Source organism: Ambystoma mexicanum, chromosome 11, assembly GCF_040938575.1.
Source record: "Ambystoma mexicanum isolate Mex_15411 chromosome 11, UKY_AmexF1_1, whole genome shotgun sequence".
Classification (NCBI taxonomy): domain Eukaryota; kingdom Metazoa; phylum Chordata; class Amphibia; order Caudata; family Ambystomatidae; genus Ambystoma; species Ambystoma mexicanum.
Genome location: NC_090934.1, coordinates 187087955 through 187111342, shown reverse-complemented (window position 1 = coordinate 187111342; position 23388 = coordinate 187087955). Strand labels below are relative to the sequence as shown.

At 46.2% G+C, this 23388-nt stretch overlaps 1 protein-coding gene across 9 annotated transcripts in view; it reads left to right on the top strand.

The window, feature by feature from the left end:
* LOC138503205 (uromodulin-like) overlaps positions 1 to 23388 on the top strand; it is an 895795-nt gene that overhangs the window by 337429 nt on the left and 534978 nt on the right. For all 9 annotated transcript variants that reach the window (XM_069622787.1, XM_069622786.1, XM_069622784.1 and 6 more), the window contains one exon: positions 3802 to 4025. In XM_069622787.1, the coding sequence (XP_069478888.1) occupies positions 3802 to 4025 (224 nt within the window). The remainder of the gene's footprint in view (positions 1 to 3801; positions 4026 to 23388) is intronic.

The window sequence follows — 23388 nt, the reverse complement described above, 5'->3', positions numbered from 1 at the left end:
TCGCTAGAGAAGGCCCAAGCATCTATTCGCAAAATATTCCCCAGCAGAGTTTTTGGGGGGGACCGGCCGCTACAGAGGTCGCGCAGCCGGTCGCAACCAAGGAGGGAGAAGACCTCAGAACACCAGGGCACAATACTGGGAGAACAAGAGCCAAGACATCTTTTTCCCGTCCAGGGGGAGATTCCCAAGAGGCCGAAGGTCCAGAGGATCGGGACAAGGTCAAGGATTTACGCCAGGTGAGAGCGATTATGTATCCTCCAGTAGGGGGGAGGACGCGCAGATATTTAGAGAATTGGCGCAAGCTTTCAAGCGATTCCTGGAAACTGCAGAACGTCAGCGGTCTGCAGCTAGATTTCATAGAGACCCCAGTTCAGCGATACGAGCCGCAGGGTCAGAAATTAGTGCAAGCAGAACAAGCATGGCTAGACAGCGAAATAGCACAGCTAGTCACCAAGCAGGCGATAGAGAAATGCGAGACATCCCCGAAGTTTGTGAGCAATATGTTCCTAGTGCACAGGAAGGAGAAGGTACGCCCGGTGATAAATCTCAAAGAGCTGAACAGCTGGATCGTATATCGGCACTTCAAGATGGAGGGTGTCCATCAGCTCAGAGACTCCCTAAGAGAAGGAGATTGGTTGACGCGTCTAGATCTGAAGGACGCTTACCTCACAGTACCTGTTCTCGAGGAGTACAGACCATTTCTAGCTTTTCGCTGGCGAAGCCGATTCTGGCAATTCAAGTCGATGCCATTCGGTCTTGCTTCGGCACCCTGGGCATTCACAAAGCTGATGAAGCCGGTAGCGGCAGCAATCAGGGAGAAAGGCGTCAGGCTTATTATTTACCTGGACGGCCTCTTGCTCCTGGCAGAAGATCGGGAGGTATTAGTATACCAAACGAGATGGGTGCAGGACCTTCTGACCTCACTAGGATTTCTAGTGAACACAGAAAAATCAGATACCACACCGGCGCAAAGGTTAGACTTCCTGGGATTTATCCTAGACACCAAGAAGGCGACCTTGGAACTTCCAGCTCGGAAGATGAGAGACATCAAGAGAGAGATCAGAGTATGCTTAGAGAAGCAGCAAGTATCTCTCAGGACATTAGCGAGAATAGTTGGGCTTCTAGCAGCTTCTATCCAGGCCATTTTCCCGGGGCCACTTCACTACCGAGCACTGCAGAGATTGAAAATAAAACATCTGCAACTAGGTCTGAAGTACCATCAACAAGTGCCTTTGGATCAGGACTCGATTACAGAACTAGAATGGTGGTTAAAGAATATGGACGCTTGGAATGGGCGAGCCATATTCGGAGACAAGCCGGATTTGATAATAGAATCGGATGCCAGTCGGAAAGGCTGGCCAGATGTGGGTCTTTACAGACCGGAGGCAAGTGGAGCGAAGAGGAGCTTCGTCTACACATAAACTGCCTAGAGCTCCTAGCAGGATCATTCGCGATCAAATCCTTTACGAAAGAGAGAGTGAAATCTTGTGTCCTACTGAAGATGGACAACATATCAGCAGTGCGCTACATCAACCATTTGGGTGGTACGAGATCCAAGATGCTCGCAGAGTTAGCGAAGGACCTGTGGCACTTCTGCCTACGATCAGGGACGTCTGTGACAGCGGAGTACCTGCCAGGGACACTGAACGTAGTAGCAGATTGGAACTCTCGGTACCTTACGGATTCCAGCGATTGGAGGCTGGATCCAGCAGTGTTTCAGAGTCTGAACACGAGATGGGGACCATTGCAAGTAGACCTGTTTGCTTCCCGGCTCAATGCGCAGAGGAGCGGCTATTTCAGCTGGAGGCTGGATCCGGGAGCGCTAGGAACAGATGCGTTTCTGCAAGAGTGGATAGGAGGTCCGCATTACGCTTTTCCCCCCTTCGTGATGTTGAGCAGAGTATTAGCGAAAAGCCGGAGGGAGAAAGCAGAGCTGGTATTAGTAGCGCCATTATGGAAGTCTCAGGTGTGGTTCCCCACCCTAATGGAACTGGTGTCGGACATTCCCAGAGTCCTCCCCGACGAGGAGCGACTACTCACGGACCCAGCTGGGTCGTGTCATCCTCTGAGAGTGAGAGGGACACTCCCGCTAGTCGCGTGCAGGATATCCAGAAACGGTGGGCCTTGCCAGGAATTTCGGCGCAGGCTGCTCAGCTTATCGCTGAATCCTGGGCTCCATCCACTAGGAGGAGCTATGACGCAGCTTGGGCAAAATGGACAAGCTGGTGCAAGGACAGAAGTGTTCATCCCGTTTCTGCATCTGTAGTGGAGATTCTGATCTTTCTAGCGACCCTATTACAGAGCGGGAGAGCTTTCCGTACTATAGGAGTGTACAGATCGGCGATTTCTGCGGGTCACATGCCAATAGAGGGCGTCCCGGCAGGAGAACATCCTGCGGTGGTGAGGCTCATCAGAGGAGCAAGATTTAAAGCGCCACCGGAGCCCAGGTATAGCACAACATGGGACGTGGCTGCAGTACTGCACCTATTAGCGAGTTGGCCGACCAATAAGTACTTCTCGCTTAAGCAATTATCCGGAAAGCTAGCTATGTTGCTATGCTTAATCTCCTGCAAGAGGGTATCGGACGTGAGAGCACTAGATGTTATCAGACGATCCTTCGGTCCGGAGGGAGTTACATTCTCCATAGTCAGAAGGACCAAGACAGGGACATCTACGGTACATTATCCGTATTTCCCGAGTAATTCGAAATGGTGCGTAGCACGATGCATTAAGGAGTACGAGAATAGAACTGCGGAGTATAGAGCAGCAAGTACTACTCAGTTATTAATAGCGCGCAGGAAGCCCTATCACGCTGTTGCATCAGCTACCCTCGCAAGATGGGTCAAGGAGGTTATGCATGCAGCAGGTCTGAATGTGAGCACGTATGGAGCTCATTCGGTGAGGGGGGCAATGGCCTCGTCCGCCGTGAGAGCAGGAGTGCCCTTGAGTGAGATAATGCTGGCAGCAGACTGGTCAAGCGATAGGACTTTTAAAGAGTTTTACTTTAAGCCAGCAGAGAGTTTAGCAAGTACGGTGTTGGGTAAGCTTTGAACAAGCATAATGCTCGCCTCCAGTCTTGTCATAGAATGAAGATTACCCCTGCTATCTGCGCAGGGAGTATTAATTCTATTAAAGACTAGGAGGCGAGCATTAAATTCCCACCCGAATCTGGTACTGTGTATACGATGTCAATGCTTTATCATGTATCAGTACGAGACGTTCGCACCACCCTAAAGTATTCTATTGTTGTTCTTTTCATAGGAGAGGATCAGAAGAATAACTGAAGGTGATGACAGAGCAGAGAATCTCAGGAGACCGGAGAGTTTTTTCGGCAATTAAGTTAAAAGTTCAAGAGAGTCTTCGCACCGTTGACGAGGATCAGTTAGAGACTTTCAGAGCGGGTAAAAGCAGAGGAGGAGTCCAAGCACAGGAAGTGGGTTGTGACTGGTGGAGTGAGCATGGACTACAGAGGCTCATGGATTTTGTAGTTTTGGATAAGAGAAAAGTTTGCTAGTTTTTAGAACACTTTTCATGGTTTTATTATATATGTTTGTTGAACTGCTGAAGAGTAGAAATAAATGAAGATGAAGCATAATGCTCGCCTCCTAGTCTTTAATAGAATGAATACTCCCTGCGCAGATAGCAGGGGTAATCTTCATTCTTACTGAGGAAGCAATGAAACCAAATTGTGTGTTTTGTTGTGGTGAGTGTGTTTGCGTGAGGATGGGTCTAGCATACATGCATGTTAATAGCTGCAGCCGCATTACAGAGCTATTCCTAATATGTGATTTTCTCTTTCAGATCGCAGTCAGATCGTGCCAGCTGTGGACTGTCGCGGTGATGCAATGACAGTCTCCATCAGCAAGTGCCTTCTGGAGAGGTTTCAGTATAGCGCTTCAAACATGCATCTTCTAGTAAATAGTACGGAGTGTTCAGGCCCTACCTATGAAGATATCGTGAATAATGAACGCATGCTATTTAAGCAAGTCCCGCTACAGAATGGATGGTGCGGAACTACGTTTTCGGTAAGGGCATTGCACTGTGCACCTCTCCCATTCTTTTCAACTAGCAAGTTTGGCTGTCGAAGGAACTACATCTGGATATGTATTTGTTTTGTTGTACCCTTGGCTCTCAGAGAAGGAGCCATAGAACATTACTGGGTTCGTATATAATGTTCCCCTAACCCACGATTCAATTCCAAACACACTTCAAGATGGAGACGATATGCACACGGGTGCAGGGCGGGGGAGAGGCGTATAGGCATTACATAACTCAAGACCCTGGGTTTCCAGACATCAGTTATCCACACTGCTGGCCCCTCGGCATCGCAGGAGGTGGGAAGCAGAGGCGGAGCCGATAATCCTGAGGCTGGAACATTCCCTTTGGGCACCTGGACCTCCGGGCAGGTCTGTTGGTGTGCAGAGAGCATGCGTGTACCTTTCTTGAATTATGAGACACCTGCTCTGATGTCCGTTATGCTGAAGCGCTTCTCGAGGCAAGAGGCCTCACTCGAGCTCGCTGCCCCTCTTCCTTCACCCCCTGCACAGGCCGCACTTACAGATCAGGGCAACGTCTCCCTCTTCCCTGGTTACAGTAGGCTGAATGGTGATCCTATTGCTCTCTATTCATCCGCAGGTGGAGTTATGACCCTCATTTTAGTCACAGTTCACTGTATTGCCTTCTCCCTACTCTTGGCCGCTGTGAAGCTTTTCTGATCTTCATTCTCTGAGGCAGCTGTAAGCACTGTGCAAGCAACAACATAACATAGCATCGTGGGGGTTATTTTATATCAAATGTTAATTCCATGCAGGGGGGCCACACGCGTTTGCACGTGCGGTGCTGTTGGATCTCTTGTTTATAAGTTTAAACATTTGCAAGACATAGAATAAAAGGAAAGACTAAAACGGGGCACACTCGCCTTTACTCTTTTCTTTTACTTTGTCTTGGCAAAAAAGAAATACTGTCAAGAAAATGCTTTGCAGGCGGCATTTATACATAGATTCGTTCGGATTCTGCCCGCTATTAGCAGGTGCTATACTAAGGCGGATTTCATAGGAATGCATTTGGTTTTACGCCTGCATGAAAATTTCATGCAGGCATAAAACGAAATTCCCTGACAAAACGGAGGAGGTCAGCAGCAGGGCAGAGGTCTTATCCCTTCTCTCTGCCCCTCCTATGCCTTGCCATTGCTCGAAAATAGGGCAGAGGAGGAAAGGGAGGTATAAAGGCATTACCCCTCGTTTTTACGTTTCCATTTCCCACTCCGTTCCATTTAAAATGGGGGTGTATATGTTTAGCTTTCCCTGCTTCCTCCTTGCCACCTTACTTTCTCCCTGCCCCCTTCCCTCACTCCTTTTTACCCTCGGAGATTTAAAGCTTTGTCAGGACAGTGTCCGCGTGATACAAGCAATGAACATAACATCGGAATATGATCAATGTCCTCCTGTAACCCTCATTATTCATCTGGTCAAAGGCTTTTCAATGCAATGTTTAAGAAGGACCTCAATCTCAACGTGAGAGGGTCACTAGTACAGCGTAGGAAGGTCAACTCGCTGACAGGTTGTGCTGGGGATAAACAATAGGTTATAGGTGAGGGGCGCTACTGTTTCAGCTTCTACTAGCGTGTTCAGTTTTATATATTTTATATATATAACTTAACTCACAGTGTGACAGGTTTTTAATTACATTTCTGGTGCAAAAAAAGGTATAGTCCCGGGCCTACGGAGACTCAATACAACTTTATTTCAAACCAACTTATTGTTGCCAACAGGTATCCCAAATGCACTCCCAGCGGACAAACGTCCCTTTAGTATTTTCATACAAATAAGTTCAAAGCTGATAGATATGACACAGCTAAAAAATGAGTAATATTTTTACAGAAACAAATTTCGATGCTGAAAGGGCTTACATGAGATCGATTTCTATTTGTTTGCATTCAGTGTCATCACACCCAATATCTTAGTGTTGTGTTAACATTACAATTATACCAAACCTTTGATAGTAGAACACTTTACAAATCCATATAAAGGTGGAGGCTGCTTCTCCTCTACATAAACCAATACATGTTTTACAATTGCATTTCTATAAACAGTCAACTCAAATTTAATTAACACAATTTCTGATGCGTTTCAGATATAGAATCCATCCTCAGGGCTTTAAATTGTCTTTCATCTCAAAAAAGTAAATCTACATTTACATGTGCATCTGTGTACCTACAATGCATAACAAATCATAGTGTTAACACCTTGTGATTTCAACTTAAAATCATCATTATTCTATTATATTCTCCAATGTTCACCATAAAGTATCACTAAACACTACCTCAAAAAGGTGTAAAGTGGCCTTGAAATGTGTTCAACCTTTGAGACAAGATATATTCGAATTATGTTTCCTGCATACCCCTACAACCCGGAGTACACAGTTTAACATCATGTATGTTAGAATCTGGTATTGGGCATTTGTGTAACACTCACCCAGAATTAGCTGATTGTGGACCCGATGGGAGGTTCTTTGCAGTCGAGGCTTACTCGTAGAAGTCTTCTGCCTCTCAGTAACAGATTAGGAATGGATTGGGCCATGTTAGTGGCAAATATGTAAAAAGTGATTGTCACTAGTTTAGGCACACACGTACTGCATTACTGACCGTGTGTTCACATGCTATCTACTATAATACCCTCTCTGAGAAAGTTGAATTTAAGACTGTTCCCACATGCATTTAGAAGTATATCCAACTACATTTGAAGTTGCGCCCATTAGCCTCTCTGGAAAGTTGCTCAACTCAGTAGTATACCCAACTGCATTAAGAAAGTGTACCCAATTGCATTTAGAACCGTACCAAGTTGCACTTAGAAGTATACCCAATTGCTTAGAAGCACCAATTAGTCCTGGACTAGCTGAGCCCAGAAGTGTACCTATAAGTGTGAGTCACTGACCCTAGAACTACAATCAGAAAACCCTCCCAAATCAACCTCACACCAATCATGAGCGCACCAACTCCACCAGTGCCCATCAGACACCCAAGACCACTCATCTCCTGAACCCCACTGCCGACCCACCAGCACTGCCCGTGCCCGCTCCCCCCACTACCACACCCCACCCTGCAATCACCCACCCCCCGCCTTGCCATCATACCCCTGCCACCTCCCCCCCGACCGCACCCTTTCCCCTCCCTAAAAACTGCGCGCCTAGCCCTAGCAAGAACCGAAGCTGCCTCTGTCTCCCCCTCTGACCCCCTACCCTCTCTCACACCAACCGCAGCAAAGAAAGCGTGCGGACTGGACGAGTGTGCGGACTGGACGAGGGTGTGAACTAGACGATGATAATGACTGGACGAATGTGTGGAGCGGACGAGTATGAGGAACGGACGAATATGTGCAACGGACGATACTTAATATGCTTTGGAATGAAGGAAACACTTGAAAACATACATCATACCACACCCCACGCTTACTCTCCCCCTTACACCACCACTCATCTAGAACACAGAGATACTATGACACCATTCGGTATAACTGTTCTCATATCTACATTCTCCCGCTTACTCCACATCACTCTAAGTAATCATTGCTGGTTTCACACCCCCCAGCCAGGCGTTCTCCTCAGGCCTAACGCAGCCACACTCGTTCTGGGTAAAACTGACCAGAGCGAACACATACTCCTGACCGCTCAACCACCACACCTACAGCTAAGAAGCAGCTACCACTCGATTTCCGCACCAGCTGCACACATACCTGGTGCGCACACGCACTTTTGGACTCCCTCTACTCTCTCTACTGACCTGAACTTCGGTTCCCAAGGGCGTTCAACCTACCAGCGCCTTCAGACCATACCAATGGTATATAAGGCGCTATATAAATGCAAAATAACAATAACAATAACAATAAGTACATCAAAAGTGGCTGTGGTTGCGGGCGTATCTGCATAAAGGAATTAGGTCCTAAGCGTGTCTTGTGGCACGCATTAGATTCAGATAGCTCCATGTCTGCGGCTGCCCGTTATGGCAGATCGCTTATGCCTATCAAGCAGCCCTAGTCGCCTCATATTCTCGGGTATTGGAAGCATTAAAGTCCTAAATAAAAACACTTACTTAGGATATTGTCCACAAGGGATGCCAGGCAGACGACCGGGTTACTGGTCCGGTGCCTCGCTCCCGTGTATATACTTATCGTGGCCATGGCAACCCTGCGCATGCGCAATACATGCGTGTCAAGGCTGGGAGCCATCTTGCTGTGGGATTATTCGCTCAGAAGCAGGAGACAGTATCTATTTAACAAACGTGCAGCTTCCCAAGTGGACAACAGATCAGATGTGTCCAAACCGCACTCATTAAGAGTCAGCGGAACCACTTCTGTCCTATGTCAAAAACATCCTGTGGCAACTTTTTTAATTGATGAGCATAAAAATATGGATAAAGGGTGTTTAAATGAGTTTGGCCCAGCTCCATTCTATCCACATGCTGGGTCCATGGGATACTATTACAGAATCAACTATATTTTAACCTGGGGAAGACCTACCTGGGTATTAGCGCATCAGTGGAAGCTCCCTTCGTGAAGATTACACAAGGTTAGTAAGATGGATAGATATCCTCGGTGACTGTACAGAATTGTCAGTCACTGCATTCTCTGTCCCTGATTAGTGCAGAAGACATTTATTCTGGCACGGGAACAGCACACAGCAGCTAATGCTAGTTTTCATCTCTGAATCCATTTTGCTTAGCATGTTGCTGTACCACTACCCTCCAAAGTGCCATATCCCTCTCAGACATTGCTCATCAATTCAAATTAAAGCCACAGGTTGTTTTTAATATAGGACAGAAGTGGTTCCTCTGATCCTTAATGAGTGCGGTTTGCACGAATCTGATCTGTAGTCCACTTGGGAATCTGCACGTTTATTGAATAGATACTGTCTCCTGCTTCCGAGCAAAGAATCCCACAGCAAGATGGCCACCGCCCTTGACGCGCATGCATTGCGCATACGCAGGGTTGCCATGGCCACAATAAGTATATACATGGGAGCGAGGCGCCAGACTGGTAACCCGGTTGTCTACCTCGTAACCCGTGTGGACGGTATCTAGACTTTACATCGAAAATGTATTCATCTAATTCATTTCCATCGTATTTTATTAATTGAAAATACTTTCCATCGAAATGCATTTTCATTGAATAAAATTTGATGGATATTCGATGGATTTTTTAAATTTAAGGGCAAGGGTTAGAATTAGGGTTAGGGTAAGGGGTAGGGCAAGGGTTAGGGTTAGGGCAAGGGTTAGGGATGGGGTAAGGGTTAGGGCAAGGGTTATGGTAAGGGGTGGGGCAAGGGTTAGAATTAGGGTTAGGGAAAGGGGTAGGGCAAGAGTTAGAATTAGGGTAAGGGGTAGGGCAAGGGTTAGGGTTAGGACAAAGATTAGGGTTAGAGTAAGGGGCAGGGCAAGGGTTAGGGCAATGGTTAGGATAAGGGGTAGGACAAGGGTTACAATTAGAGTAAGGGGTAGGGCAAGGGTTAGGGTTAGGGCATGGGTTAGGGTAAGGGGCAGGGCAAGGGTTAGAATTAGGTTTAGCGTTAGAATTGGGTTAGGGTTCGGGGGTACCTTGGGGTTGTGCGGGGGAGGTTTGGGGGTAACCCTCCTCATCCCCCTGCAAAAAAGAAAAAAAATGGAAACGTTACATGAAGCTGGCCAGTGCCGAAATACTTTGAGGATTTCAGAAAAGGACAGCTCCATGTAACGTTTTAAAGTGAAAAATAAATGCATCCAAATGCTATCTTTTACATTTAAAAGTACATATCCATCGAAACATGTCCATTCCTATATTCGATGGACAAGTTTCTTTGTGTGCGTTGAAAAGACCATAAACTCTGTGGACAATACCCTAAGTAAATGTTTTTATTTAGGACTTGAATGCTTTCAATACCCGAGAATATGAGGCGGCTAGGGCTGCTCAATAGGCATAAGCGACCTGCCTTAATAGGCAGCTGCAGACATGGAGCTATCTGAATCTAATGCGTGCCACAAGACACGCTTAGGACGTAAAGGCATTATGCAGATACAGCCGCAACCACGGCCGCTTTTGATGTACTTCTAGCAGGTAGCATGTGAACACACGGTCAGTACTACAGTACCCGTGTGCGTAAACTAGCAACAATCTTTTTTTACATATTTGCCCCCAGCATGACACAATCCATTCCTAATCTGTTAAAGGGAGGCAGAAGACACCTACGAGTAAGCCTTGACTGCAGAGAACCTCCCAGTGGATCCACAATCAGCTAATGCTGGGTGAGTGTTACACAAATGCCCAATACATGATGCAAACATACATGATGTTAAGCTGTGAACACTGGGTCGAAGGGGTATGCAGGAAATATAATTTTAATATATCTGGAACTGGATAACCCAGCCCTTTAGGACGAGTAGCAATTACCCTGGAGATGGAGGGGGGGGGGGGGGCAGATTTTTATTCATACATCAATAATCAAAATGACTCAGATAGTTGGTAAAAGGAAGACTGTTTTAATATCAATGACCTAAGGGAGCATAACGAACATCAACGCATTTGCTTGATACTATTATTTAATGCATTCTAAGAAAAACTGATATTTTATGCACAAAACTTGTCATCAATGATGTTAACCTACGAATTTACTAGCGTCATCCTACGTGGCAAACTACAAAAACCTATGAGTATGGGTGATTGGCTCTGAGTGAATATCTAAGTATAAAATCCATATTAGTCTAAAAAAGTGTGAATATGTGATTGGTTACTTAACATCAGGTGGGGCAACTAAGCCCTCCCCTAAAAATGACCACTATGAACGTCACTAAATACACAACGTCCCATTGGTTTACACAACTATAGGACTCCTCATTACGCGGTCCCCTACAATTGGTTGGCACACCTCCATCAGTACTTTTCCACCTGCGTGCAGGCTGGCCATCCAGGTGCTGGTGAGTTCACCTTATCTATTGCTTCCCACCAATTAGCATATCAATCCATCATCACTTCAGTGGTCTAATATCAATTAGGCTTCGAAGCTCGGCCTTGGGAGTGTTCTTAGCTTCTGTGAAATTCAGGGAGTGAGAGCATGCTCTGCTCTCATGCGTAGGTGTGACCATCTTGTTTGCCCAACTTCATCCTCCCATGTGACTGGAGACCATGGAATTGAGCTTCCAGCGCCTTTTAATACTATTTTTCAATATACCTCTGGCGTCTTCCTTGTTTTGTTCATGCCTTCCGGACAGGAGTTTTGTTCTTTCACCCGATTTGTATCCAATGTCACTTTGCTCCAGTTTGATAAGGCCTTGGCTTCTTTGGGTCATCCAGCCTCATCTGCTGAGATTCACTTTGTAATCCAATTTGCTTTTTAACTTCGACACTCTGGAAATGAGGCTTTCTCTGCCTTCTTGCTAAAGTCCAGCACTGCTATAAGACGTAGTGGAAACACCCCATATGGTATACATTACTCACCGTAATCGTATTTCTGATGCTTGTATCTGCTTAGATTCACATGCTGTGCATAGGCCGACATCTAGTGGAAGCTGTGGAGTATTACAGTTTGTTTTTTGAAACTCGAAAATGGGCGTCGACACAGGGCGTGCCAGTAATACTATCCCTAGTGTGACATCCACTGTACCCATGATCCCTCACGCGTGTAGGACGCTCAGATTGTATTTTTTCTGACATGAGGTAGCATCAGGAGAAGCGTGAGTACAGATGATACAAGCAGACATAAAGAAAGGTAATACTACAAGCCTCCATGCGCATTCTCTCAGAGGGGAGGAAGGGTGGGTCGCATGTGAATCTAAGCAGATACAAGCATCAGAAATACGATTACGGTGAGTAATGTATCCCTTCTGAGGCTTGTGGAATCTGCTTAGATCACATGCTGTGCATAGATTAGTGAGCAGTACCTGAAGAAGGAGGTGGGATGTGTGAAGGGTCATGAGCAAATAAATGTCTTAGAACCGCTTGTCCCACTTGGGTATCTGTCTTGGAATGGGTGTCAATGCAGTAGTGCTGATTAAATGTGTGAATAGAGCTCCAAGCAGCTGCTTTGCAAATGGTGTCAAGGGGTACATTTGCAATGAAAGCAAGAGTGGCCCCAATGCCTCTTGTAGAGTGGGCCCTAGGCGTGAAAGGCAGGGTTTTTTCAGAAAGTGAGTAACACAGCTGGATACAGTTAATAATCCACTTATAGATGGCACCTTTAGAGACGCGATCCCCCTCTCTGCCTGTAGCTACGGAGACAAACATCTGATCTGTTTTCCTAAGCGGTCTGGTCTTGTTTACATAGAAGAGGACCGCCCTACGCACATCTAGTGTGCGTAGTTTCACCTCAGCCAAGCTTTGTGGGTCTTGGAAGAAAGCCGGAAGCTCGATGGACTGGTTCACGTGGAATTTTGAAATAAACATAGGTGAGAACCTAGGGTGTGTGCGTAAAACCAGTTTATCTTTATGGACAGTAAAGAAGGGATCTTGCACTGACAGAGCCTGAATTTCACTGACTCTTCTTATAGATGTAATTGCTACTAAGAAGGCAATTTTGTAAGTCAGGTGTTTGAGACTGCTTTTGTGCATGGGCTCGAATGGGGGGCCCATGAGCTTAGATAGCACCACGTTAAGGTCCCATCCTGGTGGTGGGTTTGAAATAGGAGGGTAAAGTCTCTTTACTCCTTCCATGAAGGCTTTAACTACTGGTACTTTCCACCACAACACCTTGTTATGGGAAGTGGTGTATGCTGACAGAGCTGCCAGGTGTACCTTCAGTGAGTTAAAAACCAGTCCTGCATCCAGCAGGTGGAGCATGTATGTAACAATAGTGGAAGGAGTGCAATCAACTGGGTTGATTTGTTTATTCTGGCACCAGATAACAAATCTCTTCCATTTGTCACAGTAGCAGTGCCTCGTGTTTGGCTTCCTAGATTCTTTTAGGATGTCCATACACCTCTGTGGTAAATTGAGATGTCCGAACTCTATGACCTCAGGAGCCATGCTTCCAGGTTCATTGAGTTGGGTTGAGGATGCACTGTTTGACCTTGGTGCTGGGACAGTAGGTTGTACCAGGCCATAAGTTTGATCGGTTCGCACACGGCTAATCTGCATAAGTGTGGGAACCACGGTTGTCTCGCCCACGTGGGAGCAACCAGGACAAGCGTCATCGACTCTCTGTTCATCTTGTTGACCACCCTCCTGATGAGATGAGTTGGTGGAAAAGTGTACGCAAACATTCCTGACCAGTTCATCCACAGGGCGTTCCCCTGGGAGTCTGGTTGGGGGAACCTGGATGCAAATCCTGGGCATTGTCTGTTTTCGCTTGTGGCAAATAGGTCTACAGTGGGGAAGCCCCACTGAGAGAAGATATCTTCTACGACTCTTCTGTGTAGACACCCTTCATGTTCTTCTGGGAGGGGGTCTCTGCTTAGAGCATCCGCTAGAGAATTGAGATACCCTGGAACATGTTGCGATGACAGGAAGATGTTCCGTCTGAGTGCCCATTTCCAAATTTTCTGGGCAAGCTTGGTCAGATTTGGGGAACAAGTCCCTCCTTGCTTGTTCAGGTAAAACATGGCTGTAGTGCTGTCCATCCGGATTTGCACTCACAGATTTAGCAGGTAGGGCTCGAACACTTGAAGCGCTCTGAATACTGCCAGAAGCTCTAGCAGGTTGATGTGATTCTTGGCCACTGAGTGAGACCAGAGACCCTGAACTGTGTGGTGGAGATGGTGAGCTCCCCACCCTGTCAGGCATGCATCGGTTGTGACTACCGCCTGTATCTCTGGATCGTAAAAGGGTTTTCCCTTGGACAGATTTTCTCTTGTCCACCAGTTTAGGCTTTGTACAAGTGTTGGCGAAACGACCACTAGATCGTCCTACTGACCACTGTTTCGCCAACCATTCCTGCATGGGACGCATGCGCAGGCGCGCGTGGGGGACCAGGTAAATACATGACACCATCATGTACAGCAACCACATTGCTTTGCGTACCGTTAACTGGCGACCAGACTGATATTGTGGAATTTGCAGCAGTATATTCGATTCTTTCCTCGGAAGGAAAGGTCAACCCCTCTTGAGTGTCTAGGATAGCTCCTAGGAACTGTTTGGAAGTGCTTGGCACCAGACTTGACTTTTTCTCGTTTATTGAGAAGCCCAATTCGAAGAGGAGGTCGATTGTCCTTTGAATGTTTGTTCTGCAAATTACTGCGGTCTCCCCCGTGATGAGCCAGTCGTCCAGGTAAGAGTACACCGTTATTGCCTCCCTGCGTAGGTGTGCTGCCGCCACCGCCAGTACCCAGTACCTTGGTGAATACCCTTGGAGCCGAAGCTATCCCGAAGGGCAGTACCTTGAACTGGTAGTGCCGACTGTCCACCTTGAAGCGCAAGTACTTTCTGTGCGCTGGGAACATGGAAATATGAAAATAGGCATCTTTCATGTCCAATGTTGCCATGTAATCCCCCTTTTTTAAGGGGGGGATTACCTCTTGGAGAGTAGTCATGCAGAATTTTTGGGGTTTGACATACTTGTTTGCAGGCCGTAAGTCCAATACTGGGCGCATTGTGAAATCTTTTTTTGGCACAAGGAAGTAAGTTGAATAAATACCTTTGTTTACCTGGTGTCCCGGGACGAGTTCTATCGCATCCTTTGCTAGCAGATTGACGATCTCCTCGAGGAGGATCTTCTGGTGTTCCAAAGAATGTATTCTTTGTCGTGGAGGATGGTTCCGGGGACGCTGTAACAGTTCTATGCAGTACCCAGCGGATACTGTGGACAGCACCCATCTGTCTGATGTGATCCCTACCAAACTTGGGTGAAGTTGGAAATGCGTCCCCCTACTGGGGTTGCGTGAGAAGGGACCCTGAATGGAGCGTCACTGTTTTGGTGGAGGCGTGCCGCCTCCTTTACTGGGACTGCCTCTGCCCTTACCACGTCCTCTTTTATTACCCCTGCCGTAACCCTGGGTAGACTGTTGGTTATTATTGTACCACGGTGTACCCTGCCCCTGGGAATAGTTAGATCCTCTCTGGGAATTATGGCCACGTGGGTGTCGAAAATTGCCATTCCCTCTTTGATTAGGCGGTTTGTTGGTTAGTTGGCCTAGGGATTTGAGTGTCTTATATCCGTCCTTGGCATTTTTCAGCGTGTCCTCGACCGCTTTACCAAACATCAGATCCAGCTCCACCGGTTCATCTAACAAAGATGCTTGGGTTTCAGCTTTGAATCCAGACTGCCGTAACCAAGCGTGTCTCTTGATAACAGTTCCTTCTGCTATCAATCTGCCGGCGTTATCCGCGGCATCAAAGGTTGCTTTTAAAATGCAACTGGACACAGCTCTTCCCTCCGCTGCAATTCGTGCCAACTGGCTCTTTAAGGGTTCTGGGGCGGAGTCTATGAGTGCCACGACTTCTTCCCACTGATGGCAGTTGTAGCTGGCCAACAGGGTGGTGGAGTTGGCAATCCTTGCCTGGTAGGCAGAAGTGGATGTTACTTTCCTGCCCAAACCATACAGTTTCTTGCTCTCCTTGTCAGGGGGAGCTTTGGACGATGACAAGGGTGTTCCAGCCCTCTTACGGGTGTTAGTAACAACCAGGGAGTCCGGTTTCAGATGCCCCCTTATATACAGTGGGTCTGATTGGGCTGCCCTGAAAATGTTCTCAATCCTGGGGTTCACTGCCCTGGTGAGGTTAGGATTTAAAAGTGAAAGGTCTATTCTCCTCTTAATAGATTTAAGAATAGGGATGGTCTGAGCAACAGGCCTCCTTTCTCCCACTAACTCTTCTGCGAAGCCCCTTGCCTCTTGAGCACCCTGTGTATCAATGTAGAAATGTTCTGCCGCTCGGGACAGAACTTCATTCAGGAGAGGTTGATTGTCGACAGGGGAGTTGGTAATCGGGGGCTCTTTCTCTACCGGGGAATCTACCCTGTAGGTCTCAGGGTGTTCCTCTTCCTCTTCTTGGTCCTCATCACCCCCATAGTAGCCCGTACCAGTTTGCTCTTCCAACATGCCCAAATCTGGATCCTCACAAGAGGATGTATCCCCTTGATATTGGGAGTAGGGCTGTATATAGAAGGGGTCCGAAGACCGTGTTGGGGCTTCAAACTGGGACTTCTTACTTGGAGGTATTGGATCCTTAGAGCCTGAGGGTGCTGACCCGTCGGGAGTATAGGAGAGAACGTGTTCAGGGTTCTTTGTGTAAAGATCTGCCAAAGAAGACATCCTTGACATAACCCTGTCTATGTCATCAGTAGACCATTCTCTAGAACTGGGAATGATCTTTTCTGGGGCTTTCTCCGTTTTATCCTGACTAGACTTACTGTCTTTAGCAGGTGTCCTTGGGATAACAGAGGACTGGGACTTGTCTGTCTGTTTATGTGGAGTGGGTGTGTGAGGAGGCTGAGACTACTTCCTCTGTTGTTTTCCCCCCTCCCCGTGTGCGGAAGAGTGTTTTCCCTGTTTTTCGCCCCTCTGGAGCCTTCCGACGCCTGGCGTCGAGGTTCGGGGGTAGTGTCCCTATCTTAAGAACGTGGAGGTAGGGACTCGGGAGCCGCCGTTACGTGGTCTGCGGGCGCCGACTCCTGGAGTGCGGTCTGGGGATGGAAGTCGGCTTCGTCTTCAGACGATCGAACTTCTGTTACCTTGGGGTGCGAGGCACGCTTGGCAACAGTGGATGATTGCCTGGAGTCATGCGGCGATCTAGAACGAGAACGCCCAGAGGACACCGATTCGGACCGTTCTCTATATGCCTCTTTCCGAGATCTCGATGTGCGCGTCGAGTCTCGGTTGGACTTCATGTGCTTTGTGGAAGTGCTGTGGGTAGCACTTGTGTCGCCGGGGGTCTTCCCCATAGCCGCCCTGCCGGACGACCTTCCGAGGTCGGGGACTTGCGCACGGCTGTCTCTTGACGCCATGTTGCCCTCGCCATCTGAAAGCACGGCGTCGCTGCCATCGCTGAAGGCGCCCTCCACTGCCATGGCCTCCTGACGCCTGGCGTGGTGGGCCCAACGCTTGATCGAATGGTCCTTAAGTGTTTTCGGTTCAAACCTACTACACGCTCTGCAGTTCGCCTCGGGGTGGTCCCTCGGCAAGCAGAGATTGCACGTGGCGTGCCTGTCGACCCAAGGGTACTTGCGGTTGCACTTGGGGCAGAATTGGAAAGGGGTACCCTCCATACGCACCGTGTGGCAGCGGGCTAGTAAGTGTAGGAATATATAAGAATGTACCTATATACCAAAAGAGTGTAGAGTATGTCCACCCCCACTCTCCCTACTTGCAGGGCCGAGGCCAGAGGCCTTCCAAGGCCCAAATCCGTCATCAAGCTGTCGACAGTCGAATTCTTCTCCGGGCCGGCGTCGAGTGTAGAAGTTCGGTGACTCGACGTTGGGGTGGAGAAATGGGTAAATATAACAATATTTAGCAAAAGTATGGCTAAGGCCAGGGAACTCCGCGAAATGCTTCCGACCAGTATGGCGGAAAAAACAATCTGAGGGTCCTACACGCATGAGGGATCATGGGTACAGTGGACGTCACACTAGGGATAGTATTACTGGCACGCCCTGTGTCGACACCCGTTTTCGAGTTTCGAAAAACAAACTGTAATACTCCGCAGCTTCCACTAGATGTCAGCCTATGCACAGCATGTGATCTAAGCAGATTCCACAAGCCTCAGAAATATATATATATATATTGGCACTTGCCGCAATCTATTCACTATAAAGCTCTGCATCCCTTCTAGGTACGTCAGTTCAGCTCTGTGTGGCGTCACCATTCGTCTTGGCCATTCACTTGCTCTTCTTCTTCCAGGATTTCATTCAAATGGCTATTGTACGTTCTCGTATGCAGGTATGGTTTCCTCAATGGGAATCTTGCCTCTAGGATTCCTTTTGGCCTTTGTCGTTTCAACGGCTCTGTGTATGTTACATACTCTGGTTTCCAACATAAAGGTGATAGTGGCGGACCGGTTGAGGTGGGGGTACTTGGTCCTCCTTTACACTCTTGTTTCACAGGTTGAACACATTTCAAGGGCGCCTTACACCTTTTGAGGTTAGTGTTTAGTGAAACTTTATGGTGAAAGTTGGAGAACATAATAGAATAATGATGATTTTAAGTTGAAATCACAAGATGTTAACACTATGATTTGTTATTCATTGTAGGCACACAGATGCACATGTAAATGTAGATATACTTTTTTGAGATGAAAGACAACTCAAAGACCTGAGGATGGATTTTAAATGTGAAACGTTGCTCTGGGAACACTACAGGAAGCTCACACCGCTGGAGTCCTATAGAACTATCAGGGCACAGTTGGAGCTATGTGGCACTGATGGATTGGGGTTGAAAGTCCGAGTTAGAAATGTTCGAGGGAGAAAAGACTGAAGTTTATTTTTTCAAAATAATCGTTGGTCTTTTCTTCCCTGAACATTACTGACTTGGGCCGCACCCCTGCCCACACCCCCACCCACACCCCTACCCACACCATCACCCTCCTACTTACCTTGCATTCTGACTTGCTGTGTCCCTGGGGACAGCTGCAGGGGTTTCCCCGGCAACCCCAGCTCACAATATAGTGAGCGAGGGTGAGGGGACACCCCTGCAGCCCCCGCAGCCCTTTTTATTTTATTTTTGGGATGGCTGATGTGGTCGAACTTTTCGGCCATTTGCATTCTTCAAACTTCTAAAATTTGGCCAAATCACGCATTCAGTATTTTTTTCTCGAACATTTTGGATGAAACCTTACTTTTCCATGTATGTTTTTATTTGGAAGGTTCAGATTGGTAGAGACCCCTTGCCTTGACATGATACATTTGGAGAAAGTGTGCAACGCTGCTAGAGTCTCTAAGCAGCCTCTAGTGGCTCGCACTGCCAGAGTCCCATAGCACTGACAGTGCCCTTCTGGTGACATTTAGAAGTGACAGTGAACATCTTGATAAATCTTGAACTCTTGCTGCCCTGTAGTCCTGGCAGGGCATTGATAGAGCAAACCCAAACTGCTGTGAGCTACAACACTATTTGTGGAATGCACACTTCTGTTTGGTTTTTGTTTAATTATAATATACACGTTTCTTTGCAAATTAGCCATGCATGCACATTTAAAGTAGCCATTAATGAGAAATGCACAACTACTATCAAACTACATGTTCTTTGTTATTTGTATGAGCATTAGAGAGCATTACCGTATTAATATGTGATATGAAAAAACTCACTTTAAAAAAGAGTAAACTTTTTAAGTGTCAAAAAAGCAGTAGTCATTTAGAAGGAAAGGGACTGTACTTGTTGATCAGTTTAACCTTTTCTGGCACTGATTGGAAGATCACTAATTGTATCAGGCATATTATGTACATGGTTCTTCATCTATTCCACTGTGGGTGTCTTGATTCACGCTGAAGGGCCAAAACGACTTTTAGGCCCATTGAAACTGTGATCTTGATGGTGTATGCCCTGTACCAGCGGTATGGCCCCATTGCACTAGTAAAAGCCTGAAGAGGGTGATGGCCCTTTTAAGTAGGAAGGTGGCTTTGACTTTGTAGACCCAATAGATTTAGAAGCTTGGTGTGGTAACCCAGCCGAGGGGTGGCCCATGGTAATGAGGGGCATTTCTTAAGTAAGAGTGGTGATAGGAGTAGAGGGTTGTTAGAGAGGCAACATCAGCTGTGAGATATGTTCGACCTGCCCTATGGTTGTATATTTAAGGGACAAGGCAGAATCTCAGACTGAAGGGTCCTCCAGTTTCAGCAGGATTCCGGGCATCCTCTTTGTCATTTGGAGAAGTGACGCGCAGCATGCTTCTCATTCGATTTTGCATGGCATATGTGAAGTATCCCAGGTGGAGACAAAGTGATAAACCAAGTATGTTATGATTCATGGACCCGGCGCCCTGCTCTCCACCCCACTCTCTCCACTCCTTCCTCTCCACTCCAACCGCTCTCACGCGCTCCCATAAACAAACCACAACATTCTCTCTCTCTCTCTCGTGCAGGCAGGGTCGCCGTCAACAATGGGGATTACAAGATACAACATCGCCCCCCCCTTTTTGCAGAAAACAGAATACAATGATTAATCAACAACATAACGACACAATAAAATCAGGATATTAGAATACAGTAAAAACCTGAAAGGAAAACTTCAAAACAATAAATTCTAATGCAATCAAAATGGCTTAAAAGACTTGGTCCTTGTGCCCTGGTTTCCTAAAGTTAACGTGACATTACTTTATCATGACATAGTCCCTGGACCAAATTGGTAATCTCTTCTCTCTGGAATTGCTCAGCATTCTATTTGCAGCACTAACCCCAGTAATGTTTCTCTGATGCATGTCTTCCACATCTCTGATCTCAATATTTGCATCAACATTTCTTCTATGTTGCGGATCAACAACATTCCTCTGCAGTCCAGTATCCACATTAACATTTCTTACTTCATTTCGGATATGAACATCATCACCAAACAAATTAACTGCTCTTCTGTTAAACTTAACTCATCTATTTTCGGCACACTCTCCATTCCATACGGAACCACCACTAATTCTCACCGCCCTCCTAAACACTTGCAACACCTTAACAGGACTGCTATATTTAGACTATCCCTTTCTAACACTGTGCCCTAGCTTTACTCTCACAAAATCACCTGGTTGAATCCCCTTTTTAGATTCTGAATCCCCTGTATGCAAACCAGAATTCATTTCCTGATGCTCATAGGTTCTCTCATCCCTGGTTTCAAAACTCCCCTCTGATTAACCAATTCTGGATTGAGTAACGTGTTAGGGGCTCTCCCTCTCATTATTTCAAACTGAGACACCTCCAATCCTCTTTTGACCGACATCCTCACGCTCCAAAGCTTCTCCACCAGAGCCCCATCCATAGGAATATTGTTCCTTAACGCCATCTCCACAGTCTCTACCACCATTCTGTTGCATCTCTCAACTAACCCATTGGTCTGTGGATGATACAATGCAGAAAACCTCCATTCAATTCCCGACTTTCTGGCAAATTCTCTGACCTCTTTACTTTTAAACTGAACACCATTATCGCTAATAATCAATTTTGGAAAACCTTCTCTCCTGAAAATTTGCTTGAGAAATTTAATTATCTCAAGAGTCAACTTTTTTAACTGCTTTTACTTCTAACCAACCTGAATAATAGTCAACCATAACTATCAGAAAACTCTTTTCACCTATCAAATTGGCATAAGGTCTGACAATATCGATGCCCAACTTCTCCCATGGTGCTTTCCCCATATCTACATTAATTGGTTCTGACTTAAAAATCTTGCAACTCTTGTTGCTGTTCTGACACGGCCAACAATTCCTAATGAATCTTTCAACCGCCAAATCCATTCCTGGCCACCAGTACTTCGACCTCACATTGCTTTTGGTACCAGTGATGCCAGGATGTCCCAAATGTGCCTTTTCCATAATTTCAACACATAATGCTAAAGGAGGTATCAGCTTACCACTTCTCACCAAAAATCCATCTTCCATGGACAACTCATCCTTCACTTCCCAGAACGTCAGACACTTTTAACTAATTAGTCTCTTCTCTGGCCATTCTGACTCAGTGTATCTCTTGACCTCTTGTAGAACATCATCCTTACTGAATTCCTCTAACCAAGTTTCTTTTGAAGTAACCTCAAAAACAACTGCCACCATCTCTTCATTACCTTCTACTTCTGTCTGGTTGCTTCTCAATGGCAGACGTGATAAAAAATCGGCAATGACATTTCTTTTCCCTGGCACATATCTCACTTTAAAATGATAGTCTTGTAGCTTGATGCTTAGCCTGGCCAACCTAGGTGAAGCCTTACACATCCCTTTCACCGTAAGAACCCCTATCAAGGGCTTGTGATCCGTTTGTATCAAAATCTACTTCCCCACAAATATTTCCTAAAATAGTTTAACGCCCAAGTGCAGGCTAACAACTCCTTCTCAATTACTGAGTATCTACTCTCCGTGTCTGAAATAGCTCTGGAGGCATAACTGATTATTTTTTCACTGCCATTTCCATCAATTTGGGACAGCACTGCACCCATTCCATTTCCATTTGCATCAACAGTCACCTTAGTCAAATTTCCAATCACAAACCCCCCTTATTCCGCAGAATTACAAATCTCCTCTTTTATGCATCTCACTGCTGCATTACATTCGTCAATCCATTCGAATTTAGCATCCTTTTTTAACAACCTCCTCAGAGGTTCTGTCACACTAGCAACATTTTTAACAAATCTGTTATAATACTCACATAATCCTAGGAATGATCTAAGTTCCTCCTTGTTACTAGGATTAGGTGATTCTCTTATTGCCTTCATAGCATCCATTTTTGGCTTGTATCCTCTACCATTCACTGTGTGCCCTAAGTACTCCACCTCTTCTACACTGAATTTGCATTTACTATGTTTGATCTTCAACCCCACATCCTCCAGCCTTCTCAATACTTCCTTAAGTCTATTGTCATGCTCAACCGAACCTTTACCATACACAATGATGTCATCCTGATATACAAGTGTTCCTTGCAATCCCCTAAGAACATGCATCATAACCCTTTGGAATACCGCTGCCGCAGATGCCAACCCAAAAGGCATGCGCTTATATCTGTACAACCCATGTGGTGTAATGAATGCCGCGATGTCTCTACAGTCTTCTCTTAGGGATATTTGATGATAAGCACTAGAAAGATCAATTGTAGAGAACAGGTATGCACTTCCAATTCGATTCAACATTTCAGAAATTATTGGCAGAGGAAAAGTGTCAATTATAATGTTCTTGTTGACATCTCGTAGGTCCACACAAATTCTTGGCTTCCCATTCTTCTTAACTGCAACTACAATGGAGCTTACCCACTCTGAAGATTCAATTTTCTCTATGATGCCTTCTGACTCCAGCCTTATCAACTCTTGTTCCACCTTGTCAGCGATAGCAAACGGTATGGGCCTAGACTTCAAGTGTTTGACTGGCATAGCTTCCTCTTTGAGACGAATCCTATGTGTAAAATCCTTTAGTAATCCCAACTTCAACTTGGTTTTAGCTTCATTCTCCTTTTGTTGACTTTGACTGCTATTAAAGACCAAAATGTGCTCCTATTCATTGGGATCTAGTCTGATTTTCAACCCAGCCTGATCTCTCCATTCGATAACGTTCACTCCTTCCTTGGCCACATAGACCTTTACTTGTGCTCGTCTGTCCTTAAATTGGATGATACACGGAAACTAACCAATCATTTTGATCATTGCTCCTTCAAAACCTCCCGGATCTCTTATTTCAGAAGCCATCAAGTCACTTTTAAGCCCACAAGTCACTAAGTTTTTCCAAGTCTTTTCAGTAATGATTGTCCATGGTGAGCAACTATCGACTTTTACCAGGAGCTTCCAATTGTCCAATATTACCACACAACTCGGGCACTTGAATTCTCCTT